Source organism: Oncorhynchus clarkii, chromosome 30 (assembly GCF_045791955.1).
Source record: "Oncorhynchus clarkii lewisi isolate Uvic-CL-2024 chromosome 30, UVic_Ocla_1.0, whole genome shotgun sequence".
NCBI classification, from domain to species: Eukaryota; Metazoa; Chordata; class Actinopteri; order Salmoniformes; family Salmonidae; genus Oncorhynchus; species Oncorhynchus clarkii.
This window is the reverse complement of record NC_092176.1, coordinates 5,696,580-5,713,637: the sequence shown is the minus strand read 5'-3', so window position 1 is coordinate 5,713,637 and position 17,058 is coordinate 5,696,580. Positions and strand designations below refer to the sequence as shown.

Genomic DNA, 17,058 nt, shown 5'->3' with positions numbered 1-17,058 from the left:
TATTGTGTTTAATCATGCGTTCTTCCTCTTTTGTCTCTCTCTCTCTCTCTCAGCAGGGCGTGGCCCCCTCCAACTACGAGATGCCGGTCTCCATCCCCGTTAGCAACCAGAACAGTCTCATCTACAGCCACCCAGGAGGTTCCCTAGGCAACCACAACCTGCTGCCCCTGGCACACCACATGCAGAGGAACAGCATGTCCCCCGGTGTCACACACAGACCTGCCAGTGCAGGTAACACACAAACAAACACAAACTCTTTAAAGAGAAGCCCTCCATAACCATTCAGGGGAACGCACAGAGGAAATAAGGTCAGCTCTACTGATTGATAGTTAATTTAAGGGAAGGTGACTGAATATTACATTCAAACCAAGTCAGCAATCCCCTCCATTTACTGTGAGGCACTGTCCTGGGGATGTCAGGCCCTATGTATAGGTTTTAAGTTACTGGTGACATAAGCACATGAGGCCTGTCGGTTTGTTATTGTTGTCTGAAGGCTCTATTTTGTCCCTCTGGGCAGTAGCCTGCTGCCCACACCCTCACCCTGTCATTAGGCCTGGATGCACCGCGCACCGGCACAAAGTAAATATGAGTTTTGGCGCTGCCGCCACCACACTAACCGCACATGCTCACGCTCCTCCCACTCCTCCACCTCGCACGACTTAAAAATACAAATACGCTATCGTCCAGTATCCACTCGCAGCGTCCGTTTGACTAGAACTTATGGTTTGTTGGAAAGCTGTGGCATTTGGGTTTACACACACACACACACACACACACACACACACACACACACACACACACACACACACACACACACACACACACACACACACACACACACACACACACACACACACATCAGCCCTGGCACAAAAGAAGAAGGGGCTGATGGTTAAAGTAACTTAGACAGAGTGTCACTGAAAGGCGAGAGAGGAGAAGGGAGCTGATGGGATGTGGGTGTGAAGGAGGGAGGCCTCTCCTCTAATGTTTTCCTCTTTTCCTCTCATCCCTCTTTCATCTTTCAGGTGGCCTCATGGGTGCTGACCTCACCACTGGTGCGGTTAGCAGTGCTGGTAAGGATGGCATCCTCCTTCTCACACACACAGATAAACACACACACAGGGCACCCACTCTCCCACCCAGACCATAAAACGCATGACTAATACCAACCTAAACTAAAATTGAGTTCCTGTCCTTGACGTGTTGATTTTAATGGTCTTGGAGTTCCTTAGGGAATGTTTGTCCAGTTCTGGGTCCGTGGTACATCCTGGTCTCGGCTCAGCAATTCTCTAACAAGTGGAAAAAGGAAAGAAAATGATATTAGAGTGGGTAGGAAGACATTCAATCACAAAAGGGAAGGTGCTGTGTATGTGAGTTTTAGGGATCTTAGGGATCAGAGGTGTTATACCTATGCTTTTATTCATCCTTCTGTCTTCTGCACTCTCTTTCTATGTGTCAAATCAAATCAAATCAAATTGTATTAGTCACATGCGCCGAATACAACAGGTGTAGTACCTTACAGTGAAATGCTTACTTACAAGCCCCTAACCGACAGTGCAGTTTAAAAACATATGGATAAGAACAAGAGATAAAAGTAACAAGCAATTAAAGAGGAGTAGTAAAAAAAGAACAATATTAACAGGGGGGTACAGAGTCAGTGTGTGGGGACACCGGTTAGTTGAGTTAGTAAGAACAGTACATGTAGGTAGAGTTAATTAAAGTGACAATGCATAGATGACAACAGAGAGTGGCAGTGGTGTCAAGAGGAGAGGGGGGGGGGGGGGGGGGGGGGGGGCAGGCAATGTGAATAGTCTGGGTAGCCATTTGACTAGGTTTTCAGGAGTCTTATGGCAGGGCTAGAAGCTGTTTAGAAGCCTCTTGGACCTAGACTTGGTGCTCCGGTACCGCTTGCCGGTAGCAGAGAGAACAGTCTATGACTAGGGTAGCTGGAGTCTTTGACAATTTTCAGGGCCTTCCTCTGACACCGCCTTCAGGGCATTCCTCTGACACCGCCTGGTACAGAAGTCCTGGATGGCAGAAAGCTTAGCCCCAGTGATGTACTGGGCCATTCACACCACCCTCTACTACAGAGGGTTGTGTGTGACTCAGTGTGAGGTGGCCGCTGTTCCAGAGGTTATTTGTTCGCTTTTACTTTGAAAAGCAAATTGTCAGTGGTGAGTGTTTTGACCTAGTGTTTGCTGCAGATGTTCTTAGAGAAACACACACACAGCCCCTTGTGCCACTCATGCCACGGGTGCCTTGCGATCAGAGGCTGAGCAGTTGCCATACCAGGCAGTGATGCAACCGGTCAACTGCTCTCGATGGTGCAGCTGTAGAACCTAGTCCCAGGGTCCTTAGCTTATTGATGAGCTTAATGTGTGTGTGTGTGTGTGTGTGTGTGTGTGTGTGTGTGTGTGTGTGTGTGTGTGTGTGTGTCTGTGTGTGCACGTGTGCGCATTATGTCTTAATGAGCTGAGCATCATCACACTGCATTATACGACCCTTTAACCACTGTTTATTTCCTCTATCCTGACAACACACATACGTCTCATTTTGTTTGGATATTTTAAGTCATTCATAGGCTATCTACTATCATATGTCTTGAGCAAAATAAATTTAACATGGGCGTGGCTCGCCATGCCATAATGTTCATGTGGAAAGTAAATCAGGCCATGTGTTTGTGTGTGTCTGCATTTATTTGCATGAGTTTGAATGGATTTACATGTGTGTTTGTGGGGTCATATGTGGTCACAATTTGCTGTACAGATTATATTCAACGGTTTGTCTTATAGTCAGCTAATAGGCAATTGGAGAAGCCCTCACAGATAGGGCACAGACAGCAGAAGGAGAGGGGAGAGTATTAGACTGTGTCTGGGGGGGTTAGTTTCTCAGTAAGGGGTAGGGGGGGTCAAGGGAGCACAGCTGGGCAGCCCTGTCTGGTCCCCAGGGCTCCCTGGTAGGGGTCAGAGCCCGGTCCCTCTGTCTGGCCCCTCACACACTCACACACACACACACAACAGAGTCGTTTGTTCTAGTGTGTGTTCCGTCGGCAGCGTGCTCCGGAGCGTGCTTCAAATGTAGCCTTTGTGTCACCGCGGCAATGAATAGAGGCACTCTGTGAGGACCCAGTGCGCTGAAAACACGCCATGGAGAGAGATTCATGTGGAACTAAAAAATATTCCATTAAAGTCCCTCTTAAATCTTACAGGGGGAAAAACCCCATGATGAATATTCAGCCATTCATGTGTGCAGGGGGAGAAACAGGGAGAGACACAGATGGAAGCGTTCTGTGAAGCCGGTCATAGGTTTTAATGATGTTCTGGGTTGTGTGTGACTCAGTGTGAGGTGGCCGCTGTTCCAGAGGTTATTTGTTCGCTTTTACTTTGAAAAGCAAATTGTCAGTGGTGAGTGTTTTGACCTAGTGTTTGCTGCAGATGTTCTTAGAGAAACACACACACCGCCCCTTGTGCCACTCATGCCACGGGTGCCAACATTGTTAGACAGATTTGATTGATAAGCAACACATGACACAGTGTGATACTGGAAGGTCGAGTTGTCACCTCCTTGGTGTAAAAGCGGTGTGGCAGGGACTTAGCCTATTGATGAGCTTTGAGGGCACTATTATGTGTAAAGTGTGTGTGTGTGTGTGTGTGTGTGTGTGTGTGTGTGTGTGTGTGTGTGTGTGTGTGTGTGTGTGTGTGTGTGTGTGTGTGTGTGTGTGTGTGTGTGTGTGTGTGTGTGTGTGTGTGTGTGTGTGTGTGTGTTTACAGAGAGGTGACAGTGTTTTTACTGAGAGGTGACAGGGGCTGGTTCATTCTCCTACACGGTGAAACAAGCAGGCAGAGCAAAGATCAAACCGCTGCTGACAGCTACATACTGCAAATACACAAATGGACATGGAAGGTGTTCTAAAGCTGGGAGTGGGACACCCTTCATCGACCTGCTCTCATTTTCTCTCTCTATATCTCCATAGGTCACAGGCACATGCACACAGGCTTGACACACACACACACACACAAACACAAACACAAACACACACACACGCGCACACACACACACTGAATGTAGAAAATAATATTGAGTTGTACCCCCTTTTGCTCTCAGAACAGCCCCAATTTGTCAGGGCGTATACTCTGCAAGATGTTGAAACCGTTCCACAGGGATGTTGGCTCATGTTGACTCCAATGCTTCCAACAGTTGTATCAAGTTGGCTAGATGTAATTTGGGTGGTGGACCATTCTTGATACTCACGGGAAACTGTTGTGCGTGAAAAACCCAGCAGCGTTGCAGTTCTTGACACAAACCGGTGCGCCTGGCACCTACTACCATACCCTGTACAAAGGCACTTAAATATTTTGTCTTGTCCATTTACCATCTTTATGGCACACACACAATCCATGTCTCAATTGTCTCAAGGCTTAAAAATCCTTCTTTAACCTATCTCCTCCCCTTCATCTACAGTCGTGGCCAAAAGTTTTGAGAAAGACACAAATATGAATTTCCACAGTTTGCTGCTTCAGTGTCTTTACATATTTTTGTCAGATGTTACTATGGAATACTGAAGTATAATTACAAGCATTTCATAAGTGTCAAAATATTTTATTGACAATTACATGAAGTTGATGCAGAGCGTCAATATTTTCAGTGTTGACCCTTCTTTTTCAAAACCTCTGCAATCCGCCCATGGCCACATCCTGACTGATGGCAGCCCATACTTGCATAATCAATGCTTGGAGTTTGTCAGAATTTGTGGGTTTTTGTTTGTCCACCTGCCTCTTGAGTATTGACCACAAGGTCTCAATGGAATTAAGGTCTGGGTAGTTTCCTGGTCATGAACCCAAAATATAAATGTTTTGTTAGTTATCACTTTTGCCTTATGGCAAGGTGCTCCATCATGCTGGAAAAGGCATTGTTTGTCACCAAACTGTTCCTGGATGGTTGGGAGAAGTTGCTATCGGAGGATGTGTTGGTACCATTCTTTATTCATGTCTGTGTTCTTAGGCAAAATTGTGAGTGAGCCCCCTCCCTTGGCTGAGAAGCAACCCCACACATTAATGGTCTCAGGATGCTTTGCTGTTGGCATGACACAGGACTGATGGTAGTGCTCACCTTGTCTTCTCCAGACAAGCTTTTTTCCGGATGCCCCAAACAATCGGAAAGGGGATTCATCAGAGAAAATGACTTTACCCCAGTCCTCAGCAGTTCAATCCCTGTACCTTTTGCAGAATATCAGTCTGTCCCTGATGTTTTTCCTGGAGAGAATTGGCTTCTTTGCAGCCCTTCTTGACACCAGGCTATCCTCCAAAAGTATTCGCCTCACTGTGCGTGCAAATGCACACACACCTGCCTGCTACCATTCCTGAGCAAGCTCTGTACTGGTGGTGCCCCGATCTCGCAGCTGAATAAACTTTAGGAGACAGTCCTGGCGCTTGCTGGACTTTCTTGGGCGCCCTGAAGCCTTCTTCACAACAATTGAACCGCTCTCCTTGAAGTTCTTGATGATCCGATAAATGGTTGATTTAGGTGCAATCTTACTGGCAGCAATATCCTTGCCTGTGAAGCCCTTTTTGTGCAAAGCAATGATGACGGCACGTGTTTCCTTGCAGCTAACCATGGTTGACAGAGGAAGAACAATGATTCCAAGCACCACCCTCCTTTTGAAGCTTCCAGTTTGTTATTCGAACTCAATCAGCATGACAGAGTGATCTCCAGCCTTGTCCTCGTCAACACTCATACCTGTGTTAACGAGAGAATCACTGACGTGATGTCAGCTGGTCCTTTTGTGGCAGGGCTGAAATGCAGTGGAAATGTTTTTTGGGGATTCAGTTAATTTGCATGGCAAAGAGGGACTTTGCAATTAATTGCAGTTCATCTGCTCACTCTTCATAACATTCTAGAATATATGCAAATTGCCATCATACAAAATGAGGCAGCAGACTTTATGAAAATGAATATTTGTGTCATTCTCAAAACTTTTGGCCACGACTGTACACTTATTTAATTGGATTTAACGAGTAACATCAATAAGGGATCATAGCATTCACCTGGATTCACCTGGTCAGTCTATGTCATGGAAATAACAATGTTTTGTACAGTGTAGATATACAGTACACAGAATAGACCCTGGCACAGCTCAACAGAAACATAGATGCACTCTGTCCTGTTTGCCAATCCTCTAGTCCAAGACAAGAGCCTTGAGACGAAGACACAAGGCCTATTCTTACAAAAAAAAGCTCAATGATCCCTATATCTTTGTCCATAGTCTGCATAGATACAGTAGAAGGTGTTAGTTAGTTAACTAGCATGGCGCCATAGTTCAGTTGGTGGATTCAGATTTCAATGCACGTTAGGCCAAACCTCAACGGAAGTGCCTGCGTATCGAAAGTGGGATGGAACACACCCGTTAGACCACAACAGGACATCAGAAATTGTTCAGTAACAGTTAAATGTACATTGGTTTAACCACACCAGCCATGTGTGTGTCTTGTGTCGTCTGTCTGTCTGTCTGTCTGTCTGTCTGTCTGTCTGTCTGTCTGTCTGTCTGTGTGTGTGCATGAGGCCCAATAGGCATATGTGGAAAGTTGCACCTTTAGGCAAGGCAGCCAGTGTGTTAGAGTACAGTCACAGTGTGGCATCCCCAGACTTCCTCTGCCTACATAAATAGCCTTCACCTTTGCATCTCCACTTCAAATCGGATGATGTCGCTGACTCTTATCTGGACAGTGAGTTTTCATTTGGGTACTTCCTCAAAACGGTTGCTTCTTGTCTGCCTCAACTCACTGCTCTATTCTGCAGCGTGAGGTGGTAGCGGTAGAAGGAGAAAGGTTTGACTGTCAGTTTCAGTGTCGGGAACGATCATGTCTTGATGTCTTGGACTCACAGAGCGGCTGCATGTCTGTAGTCAGATGCTTGCTACTGTATTTGCTTATCTGTAGCCAAGTTGTTAAGATCCGTACCCAATCCATGTTATAATCCAAGTGTCTTCAGTTCAGATCAACCTACTGTAAACCAGTCACTAGCAGCTGTAGAGAACCTCTAGCATCCACATCGCTTGCCAATTGCCTGCCTTAGGTAATAAATCCCATCTCCTGGGCCAGTCTCCTGTCATATTTAGAGCCTGAAATGTAAAATGGCTGCCTGAAATCCCTTCCTCACCGTACACTCAGCCTCTGGGCCGGGAGCTATGAATCAGATGGGCTGTACAGTAACAGCCTTACCTTGACTTGACCTGACATACGTTGATAGCTGTCACGTTGAAGTTTTTTAGTCTGGGATGTTTTGGACAGTCTCAGTTTTTCTACACGTAATTCTCCAATATTTTCTAGTCTTTTCCGGCTGTTTTGATTCGCTATTCATGTCTCTCCACGTGGGCTCACTCCACAGCACAATAGTCCAGCGATGAGGATGAGAGAGAGGCAAGCAGAGCTGATGAGGCAGCTGGATGGAGTGGCTCTAGGAGAGGCTCCCATACAAAACACACAGGTGCATCCATACACATGCTCTGTGCACACGTACACTGTCATGCACAGACACACCTCAATGGACACATGCATTCATCATTGACATGTACAGTAATAGACACATTCAAAGTCACACACACAGACAAGTACTATCTGACACACACACACACACACTCACACATAAACTCTGACACTATATTAACACAATGTTGCACATAGGGACCCAAGCATGCAGACACACGCACACGCACACACACACAGTAACTCATACATGGATGCGCGCACACTGTTTTTCTAGTTGTTGTTTTTTGTCACAGCCTCATTTTCTTTCACCGCTAGCGGTCGTTTACTCTTCAGATTGTTCAAATTGAGCTTTCGAGACTTTTCATTTCCAAACAACAAAAACCTCACTCTCAAATTAAACGAAGATCAGCGGGGGGAAATTGCCCAGGAAGACATCTGCGACTCATTTTCCCCTGGAGTATATGATTAGGAAATTCATTTATGTCTAACGTATAATTCCTGCCCCTCTTTCAAGTGGGAAACGTCCATACTGCGCTCTCTGTTCTACCCCTAGGAATGGGGGGAAAAAGCAGGCTGCGGGATTGGGTTAGAAACAAAGCATATACACTGCTCACTCTCTCTCTCTCGTTTTTAATGGGATGTTGCTGGGAGGGTGCCCCACTGGTTTGTGTGTGGCGTGGGTGCTAAACTCAGTCCTCCAGTCAGTCTGTCAGAGGAGGAATGTGGATTGGGTGTCTACCCCAAAGCAGGGTCTTTGTCTAGAAGAGGCAACACATGTGTTTAGCGCTGATGGCCAAATGATGGGTCCTGTCCCTCTGTGGTCTCCAAGGCCATAATTTGACGTTTTTAACACGACTCACTGGCTAGATGCAGGGTAAATGACAGTGACAGAGGTAAAACGGACATTTCTCGAAGAAAGGAAAGAATATGTCCTCACAAACCAACCAAATCAGGCGGATATGGGAGAATTGTGTGGGATCACTGGGTGAAAATGACCTCTCTCTCTGGCTCTAGGACAGTAGCATCTCCACTCCTCCACTAGTTGAATAATTTTAATATTTGAAGTAATGGTTTCCGCAGTACAACGTCAAATCAAACTTTGCTTGTCACATGCGCCGAATACAACAAGTACCGTGAAATGCTTACTTACAAGCCCTTAACTCTTCTTAACTCTTAACTGTTGGTTAAGAAAATATTTACCAAATAAACTAATGTTAAAAATAACATTTTATAAAGTAACAAATCAAATAAATGTATTTGTATAGCCCTTCGTACATCAGCTGATATCTCAAAGTGCTGTACAGAAACCCAGCCTAAAACCCCAAACAGCAAGCAATGCAGGTGTAGAAGCACGGTTGCTCCCTAGAACTCCCTAGAAAGGCCAAAACCTAGGAAGAAACCTAGAGAGGAACCAGGCTATGAGGGGTGGCCAGTCCTCTTCTGCGATTATAACAGAACATGGCCAAGATGTTCAAATGTTCATAAATGACCAGCATGGTCAAATAATAATAATCACAGTAGTTGTCGAGGGTGCACCTCAGTTGCTGAACAGTTGAAACTGGAGCAGCAGCACGGCCAGGTGGACTGGGGACAGCAAGGAGTCCTCATGCCAGGTAGTCCTGAGGCATGGTCCGAGGGCTCAGGTCCTCCGAGAGAGAGGAAGAGAGAAAGAGAGAATTAGAGAGAGCATACTTAAATTCACACAGGACACCGGATAAGACAGGAGAAGTACTCCAGATATAACAAACTGACCCTAGCCCCCGACACATAAACTACTGCAGCATAAATACTGGAGGCTGAGACAAGAGGGGTCAGGAGACACTGTGGCCCCATCCGATGATACCCCCGGACAGGGCCAAACAGGAAGGATATAACCCCACCCATTTTGCCAAAGCACAGCCCCCACACCACTAGAGGGATATCTTTAACCACCAACTTACCATCCTGAGACAAGGCCGAGTATAGCCCACAAAGATCTCCGCCACGGCGCCAATCCAGACAGGAAGATCACATCAGTGACTCAACCCACTCAAGTGAAGCACCCCTCCTAGGGACGGCATGAAAGAGCACCAGTAAGCCAGTGACTCAGCCCCTGTAATAGGGTTAGAGGCAGAGTCTCCCAGTGGTAAGAGGGGAACCGGACAGGCAGAGACAGCAAGGGCGGTTCGTTGCTCCAGAGCCTTTCCGTTCACCTTCACACTCCTGGGCCAGACTACACTCAATCATATGATCCACTGAAGAGATGAGTCTTTAGTAAAGACTTAAAGGTTGAGACCGAGTCTGCGTCTCTCACATGGATAGGCAGACCATTCCATAAAAATGGAGCTCTATAGAAGAAAGCCCTGCCTCCAGCTGTTTGCTTAGAAATTCTAGGAACAATCAGGAGGCCTGTGTCTTATGAACGTAGCGTACGTGTAGGTATGTACGGCAGGACCAAATCAGAGAGATAGGTAGGAGAAAGCCCATGTAATGCTTTGTAGGTTAGCAGTAAAACCTTGAAATCAGCCCTTGCCTTAACAGGAAGCCAGTGTAGGTAGGCTAGCACTGGAGTGATATGATCATTTTTTGGGGTTCTAGTCAGGATTCTAGCAGCCGTATTTAGCACTAACTGAAGTTTATTTTAGTGCTTTATCCGGGTAGCCGGAAAGTAGAGCATTGCAGTAGTCTAACCTAGAAGTAACAAAAGCATGGATCAATTTTTCTGCATCATTTTTGGTCAGAAAGTTTCTGATTTTTGCAATGTTATGTAGATGGAAAAAAGCTGTCCTTGAAACAGTCTTGATATGTTCGTCAAAAGAGAGATCAGGGTCCAGAGTAACGCCGAGGTCCTTCACAGTTTTATTTGAGATGACTGTACAACCATTAAGATTAATTGTCAGATTCAACAGAATATCTTTTTGTTTCTTGGGACCTAGAACAAGCATCTCTGTTTTGTCCGAGTTTAAAAGTAGAACGTTTGCAGCCATCCACTTCCTTATGTCTGAAACACAGACTTTTAGCGAACGATAACGTAATAACACAATAACATAACAATAACGAGGCTTTATACAGGGGGTACTGGTACCGAGTCAGTGCGGGGGTACAGGTTAGAGATAATTTGTACATTTAGTTAGGGATGAAGTGACTATGCATAGATGATAAACAATGACTAGCAGCAGTGTACAAAACAAATGGAGGGGGGGTCAATGTAAATAGTCCGGTGGCCATTTTATTAAAAATTCAGCAGTCTTATGGCTTGGGGTAGAAAATGTTAATGAGCCTTTTGGTCCTAGACTTGGAGGTCTGGTACTACTTGACGTGCGGTAGCAGAGAAAACAGTCTATGATTTAGGTGACTGGTAGCTCTCTCAATTTTATGGGCTTCCCTCTGACACCGCCTATTATATAGGTCCTGGATTGCAGGAAGTTTGGCCCCAGTGGTGTACTGGGCCGTACACACTACCCTCTGTAGCGCCTCTGTAGCGTGGTGATGCAACCGGTCAGGATGCTCTCGATGGTGCAGCTGTAGAACTTTTTGAGGATCTGGGTACCCATACCAAATCTCTTCAGTCTCCTGAGCGGGAAAAGGTTTTGTTGTGCCCTCTTCACGACTGTCTTGGTGTATTTGGACCATCGTTGGTGATGTGGACACCAAGGAACTTGAAACTCTCAACCCGCTCCACTACAGCCCCGTTGATGTTAATAGGGGCCTGTTCGGCCTTTTCCTGTAGTGCACGATCAGCTCCTTTGTCTTGCTCACATAGAGGGAGAGGTTGTTTGCCTGGCACCACACTGCCAGTTCTCTTACCTCCTCCCTATAGGCTGTCTCATCGTTGTCAGTGGTCTGGCCTACCTGTTGTGTTGTCAACAAACTTAATGATGGTTTTGGAGTCGTGTTTGGCCACGCAGTCGTGGGTGAACAGGGAGTACAGGAGGGGACTAAGTACCCACCCCTGAGGGGCCCCAATGTTGAGGATCAGCGTGGCAGATGTGTTGTTGCCTACCATTACCACCTGGGGGCGGCCCGTCAGGAAGTCCAGGATCCAGTTGCAGAGGGAGGTGTGTAGTCCCAGGGTCATGGGCACTATGGTGTTGAACGCTGAGCTCTAGTCAATGAACATTATTTTCACATAGGTGTTTATTTTGTCCAGGTGGGAAAGGGCTGTGTGGAGTGCGATTGAGATTGCGTCATCTGTGGATCTGTTGGGGCGGTATGCGAATTTAGGCAGGTTATCTTCGCTTCCTTTGGCCAGGGACAATGGTTGTCTGCTTGAAACATGTAGATATTACAAAGTCAGTCAGGGAGAGGTTTAAAATGTCAGTGAAGACACTTGCCAGTTGGTCCGTGCATGCTTTGAGTACACGTCCTGGTAATCCATCTGGCCCCGCGGCCTTGTGAATGTTGACCTGTTTAAAGGTCTTGCTCACATTCTCTAACGAGACCGTTATCACACAGTCATCCAGAACAGCTGGTGCTCTCGTGAATGCTTCAGCGTTGCTTGCCTCGAAGCGAGCATAAAAGGCATTTAGCTCATCTGGTAGTCTCGCATCACTGGGCAGCTCGCATCTGGGTTACCCTTTGTAGTCTGTAATAGTTTTCAAGCTCTGCCACATCCGACGAGCATCAGAGCCGGTGTAGTAGGATTCAATCTTAATCCTGTATTGACGCTTGCTTGTTTGATGGTTCGTCTGAGTGCATAGCGGGATTTCTTATATGCATCTGGATTAGTGTCCCACTCCTTGAAAGCGGCAGCTCTAGCCTTTAGCTCGATGCGGATGTTGCCTGTAATCCATGGCATCTGGTTGGGATATGTACATAGGGTCACTGTGGGGACGACGTTGTCAATGCACTTATTGATGATGCCGATGACTGAGGTGGTATACTCCTCAGTGCCATTGGATGAATCCCAGAACATATTCTAGTCTGTGCTAGCAAAACAGTCCTGACCACTTCATCTGACCACTTCCTTATTGAGCGAGTCACTGGTACTTCCTGCTTTAGTTTTTGCTTGTAAGCAGGAATCAGGAGGATAGAATTATGGTCAGATTTACCAAATGGAGAGCGGGGGAGAGCTTTGTATGCATCTCTGTGTGTGGAGCAAAGATGGTCTAGAGTTTTTTTCCCCTCTGGTTGCACATGTGACATGCTGGTAAAAATGTGGTAAAACTGATTTAAGTTTGTCTGCATTTACGTCCCCGGCCACTAGAAGCGCTGCTTCTGGGTGAGCATTTTCTTGTTTGCTAATGGCCTTATAGAGTTGGTTCAGTGCGGTCTTAGTGCCAGTTACGGGCATGTAATACGTCAGCCATCCTCTTCGGCGCCGTCTTTAGCAGCGCCGAATACGGCAAACATGCTTTGACATGCTACTGTTGTCTGAGGACAATCAGACAGTAATGACGGTCTTTTGAACAGTATAACTGATGGCTCCCTCTCTCTCTCTCTTGTCTCCCTCTCTTCTCATTAGGCAACGGCTACGGGAACCACCACCGTAACTCGCCCGGTCTGCTGGCCTCTCCAGGTAGCATGAACAAGAGCATGCAGGCCAAGTCTCCCCCACCCATGAACCTGGGCATGAACAACCGCAAGCCGGACCTGCGCGTGCTCATCCCCCCTGGAGCCAAGAACAACATGCCCTCCATGGTGAGTTGCTCGTTCACTTTACCCCCAGGCCCAGTTCCAGTACTGATCCCATCCCCCCTCACCCCTGTTTGTCCTTCATCTTTTTTTTTTACACATGTCCCTTCAGTTGATTTTCTTTGTATATGTTCTATTGTCTTCTTGAGTGTTTGTTTTAAGTGGCTGAGGCTGTCCGATATATGTGCTGTCATAAGTTAGGATTTTAACAAGATAGATAGACTGTTAGTGGAGTACAGCAGTAATAATTAATTTCCTTTTTTAAATGAGCTTCTGTTTAGTAGCCTCACTACTAGCAGTTCCATCCTTAGTACCACACCCGCCTGCTACCTCCATCCAATGAAACTAATTTGAATGTATCGCCCTCCCCTCTAATGCCGTCAGTCTGAGGATGTCAATCTGCTATTGGTAAGTTGGCCCGTCACTCAAACTAGCAACCAAAAATAATAACAATCTCCAAACACAGATGTCATCCACCATCCTCAGTTAGATAGACGGGAGACGAGTCATTATGCTTTAACAATAGAAGTACATCAACCCTAACTGAACCAGTGCCTTATTGTTCTATGGGTGTAATTGTGTTGCTCCCAAGAGCTGCTCAAAGGTCAGTGATTACTTTTTACGAATTTAAGGTTAGGATTGAAGTAAAGAGTAAGATGATCCTCGTTGTCCACAAAGGGGCAACCTCCATGATCTGCGGCATGCGTTGTACATGTTGGGATGAGGGGGGGGTAGTTTAGCCAGGACCTAGGGTGACACCTAGTGGTATGTCTGAGTCATTGCATCCTATCATCTTTCCTCTCTCATCCCACTCATTCCACCCCCTCCCTCATTCTTTCCTTCTATGTCTGCTTGAGGGGCGTTGCATGGCACCTTAGCATACATGCTTCCCCTCTCTCAGAACCAGGAAATGAAAGGCAACAAAAGGAACACTTTTATATGGCATTAAACCGCCATAATTTCTGCACCACCCTGCCACAATAAAGTGCCTCTCCCAGTCGTCGCTGTTTCTGTTGCCATGGAGACCAGCAGGGTTACTATAGAGACAGCGGAACCTCAGAAGGGGTGGTAAATGATAGGGTTGGCAGGGTTCAGCAGTGCCGCGTGTCAAGTGATTAATTTCCAAGAAGCTGGCATCTTGTTCATTCTTCTAGCATCTGCGGAGCAAAAAAACAAAACAACTAAGTCTATTTTTATTCTCTTTTTTTTCTTTGGTGCTGACTTTATTTGTGATGGCACTCGTGCTTTTCCGTCTCTCTTTTTCTCTTCCCCTCATAGAACCAGAGAATAAACAACTCCCAGTCAGCACAGTCATTGGCCACCCCTGTGGTTTCAGTAGCAACGCCCACCCTACCAGGACAAGGCATGGGCGGTTACCCATCAGCCATCTCCACTTCATACGGTACTGGTAAGTACCACTGCTTTTACACATGTTCTACACAAACACACATGCATATACACACAAACACAGTCTTTGTCACATATAAACTCTACATCAGTGTGTGTGTCCTTATTACTACTTTCAGGGTATCATTGAGTCTGGAAAGTGAACTATACATGGAACACACTCGCCCCGCTATTTATGTTTTTATTTGAGGATTTATTTGATTCTTATTGATTTGATAAGATCTATATCTCACACATACAGAATTGCATGACTTCACAGACATGATAGTTATTGCAAGCATGCTCATTATCAAATAAATATAGCATTTTAATGCAAAATCAGCCAACAATAAGTTGTCCGGCCCTGAAACATGGCCTCATCGTAATGTGATGTTAAAAACATTTAATTTCAAAAACCTAACAGCAGGTGGTGCTGTTCCTACACATATATCCCTCAATGCAACACTCCCACACCCACTTTGTGACTCATTGGCACCTGTGTTGGCCCAGCAGGAAACAATGTATAAGGAGAAAGAAATTGACTGTTATACTATTCATTTCAGTAGCCATAATTCAAAACAAATGTACTTTACAAACCTTGTTGAACTGGCCTGAACTGGTTTTGACTGGTTGCCTTCTCTCTCTGTGTATGTCTGTGTAGAATACTCGCTGAGCAGTGCAGACCTATCCTCCCTGTCCGGCTTTAACAGTGGTAGCTCCCTCCACCTGGGCTCCATGAGCGGTTGGCAACAACAACACCTCCAGAACATGCAGCATTCGGCCCTCAGTCAGCTAGGGTGAGTATATGAAAATACACACAAGCAGTAGACAAATCAAAGAGAAGTGAAGCTTGAAATGAAGCTTGTTGGTGTAACTATAGTGAAAATACTGATACATATTGATATGTTTTGACTAGATATGATATATGAATGGGGCGATTTGTAGTAAACGTGTGTGCCTGTGTGTAACTGCGGGTGCATGATCATGTTTCTTTACTCTGTAACCCCTTGTGTTTCCTTTCCTTCCTACAGAAATTGCAATAGCAATCACTTATGTCAGAGTTCAAATCTCTCCCTGCCTTCTGCTCAAAGCCTGCACATCAAGTCCGAACCTGTTTCTCCTCCTAGAGATCGCACCAGTAGCACACCGTTGTGCTACGGCATCCATCAGCAACATAACCCGTCGTCCCGCCAGGACTCGGGCCACTCCCCTGTCGACAGCCTGAGCAGCTGCAGCAGCTCCCATGAGGGCAGCGACCGGGACGAGCACAGGAACGAGTTCCACTCTCCACTGGGACTGTCTCGGCCCGCCATGGACGAGCGCGAGAGTCCCTCGGTCAAACGCGTGCGCCTGTCTGAAGGGTGGGCCACATGATAGCCCAGCGTTGGCCGTTGCCCAAGCCCTGCGACGTAATGATGCCTCGACACCATCGCCCTCTATATCAACACGCGACACGTCACTCACCCCCAGACCCCGTGCTCTCTCTCTCTTTTTCTCTCTCTTTCTGTTTCATTGGAGGAAGGGGGGCACGCTTTTCTAAATTTAACTGTAATGTTTTCTTTTTTCTTTTTGCGGAGTATGTGTGCTATACATATTGAAGTTCTATAAAGCAGTGGGGATGGGACTGGTGATCCAAGATAAAATGGGTGTTGGTTGGGTTTAGGGATATTTTTGGTGGGGAGCTATGCATTATTTGTGCCGTGTGGAAAAAAATGATGCATAGATATTTACACGTGTGTGTATGTGTAAATATATGCATATCAACAAATAAACCACAAAAAAGTCAGGTACTCTGTTTTGTAAAAGTACTTACAACTTGCCTCAATGATAATCAGTGACTGGAGGAAAATTGAGAGCGTATGTTGCTGAGCGAACAGCCTAGCACTTGAGTTGGTCAACCAATACATGTGTACAGAGTCAATTTCATTGCTAACTTTCTCCGTAGTTCTCCCTTGCAAAATGTATGTTACGATAGATGATGTCATGTTGCAGGTTCAACGTATTTATGTAAATAGAGGGGGCAGGGGCAAAGGGGAGGGGTCAAACGTGGCTATACATTACAGATTATTCATATACAAAATGAAAGCTAATATGCAACATTTGAAGGATTGTACAGGTATACCCCACAGGCCCATTGGTAGATGTGAGGAATCAAGATGAGAGAACCCATGCTAAACATAAAGCTCCTCATCAAACATGGAGCACATTGATAGGACCATCCTTTTACCCAAGAGCCATGTTAGTTGAATCAAGAAACCCTGGGTCTTGTATGAAATATTCAGTAAAAAAAAAACTGTTGTACGATAGACTTGCTTATATTTTCATATGAAAGGTATACAATGCAAAGCAATTTTGTGGCTTTTTGTAGTTTCTATAAGCCAGAATGTGTTTTTTGATAGCTTTGCTAATATAAGACGGATAGTCCGATGAGAAATTAAAAAACCCTAAGCCATGAAAACAGACTGAGAACCCATGCTTAGCTGAACTGTTTTCTCTTTCTAGAGGTTTCGTTTTTAAACGTGTTTCTAATTATATATAATAATGATAATATTAAGAATCTTTAAAAAAAAAAAAA

General features: G+C 45.7%; 1 protein-coding gene across 8 annotated transcripts in view; it reads left to right on the top strand.

Annotated features, from left to right (window-relative positions):
• The window catches only part of LOC139390170 (myocyte-specific enhancer factor 2C-like), a 95,426-nt gene extending 78,368 nt beyond the window's left edge, over positions 1–17,058 (top strand). For 4 of the 8 annotated variants that reach the window (XM_071137398.1, XM_071137403.1, XM_071137400.1 and 1 more), the window contains exons 5-10: positions 57–231; positions 1,026–1,073; positions 12,928–13,103; positions 14,376–14,505; positions 15,145–15,280; positions 15,515–17,058. In XM_071137398.1, coding sequence (XP_070993499.1) covers positions 57–231; positions 1,026–1,073; positions 12,928–13,103; positions 14,376–14,505; positions 15,145–15,280; positions 15,515–15,857 — 1,008 coding nt within the window. In that variant the 3' untranslated portion in view covers positions 15,858–17,058. Of the gene's footprint in view, positions 1–53; positions 232–1,025; positions 1,074–12,927; positions 13,104–14,375; positions 14,506–15,144; positions 15,281–15,514 lie in introns of all 8 variants that reach the window. The other 4 variants (XM_071137396.1, XM_071137401.1, XM_071137402.1 and 1 more) reach the window with 1 other exon arrangement.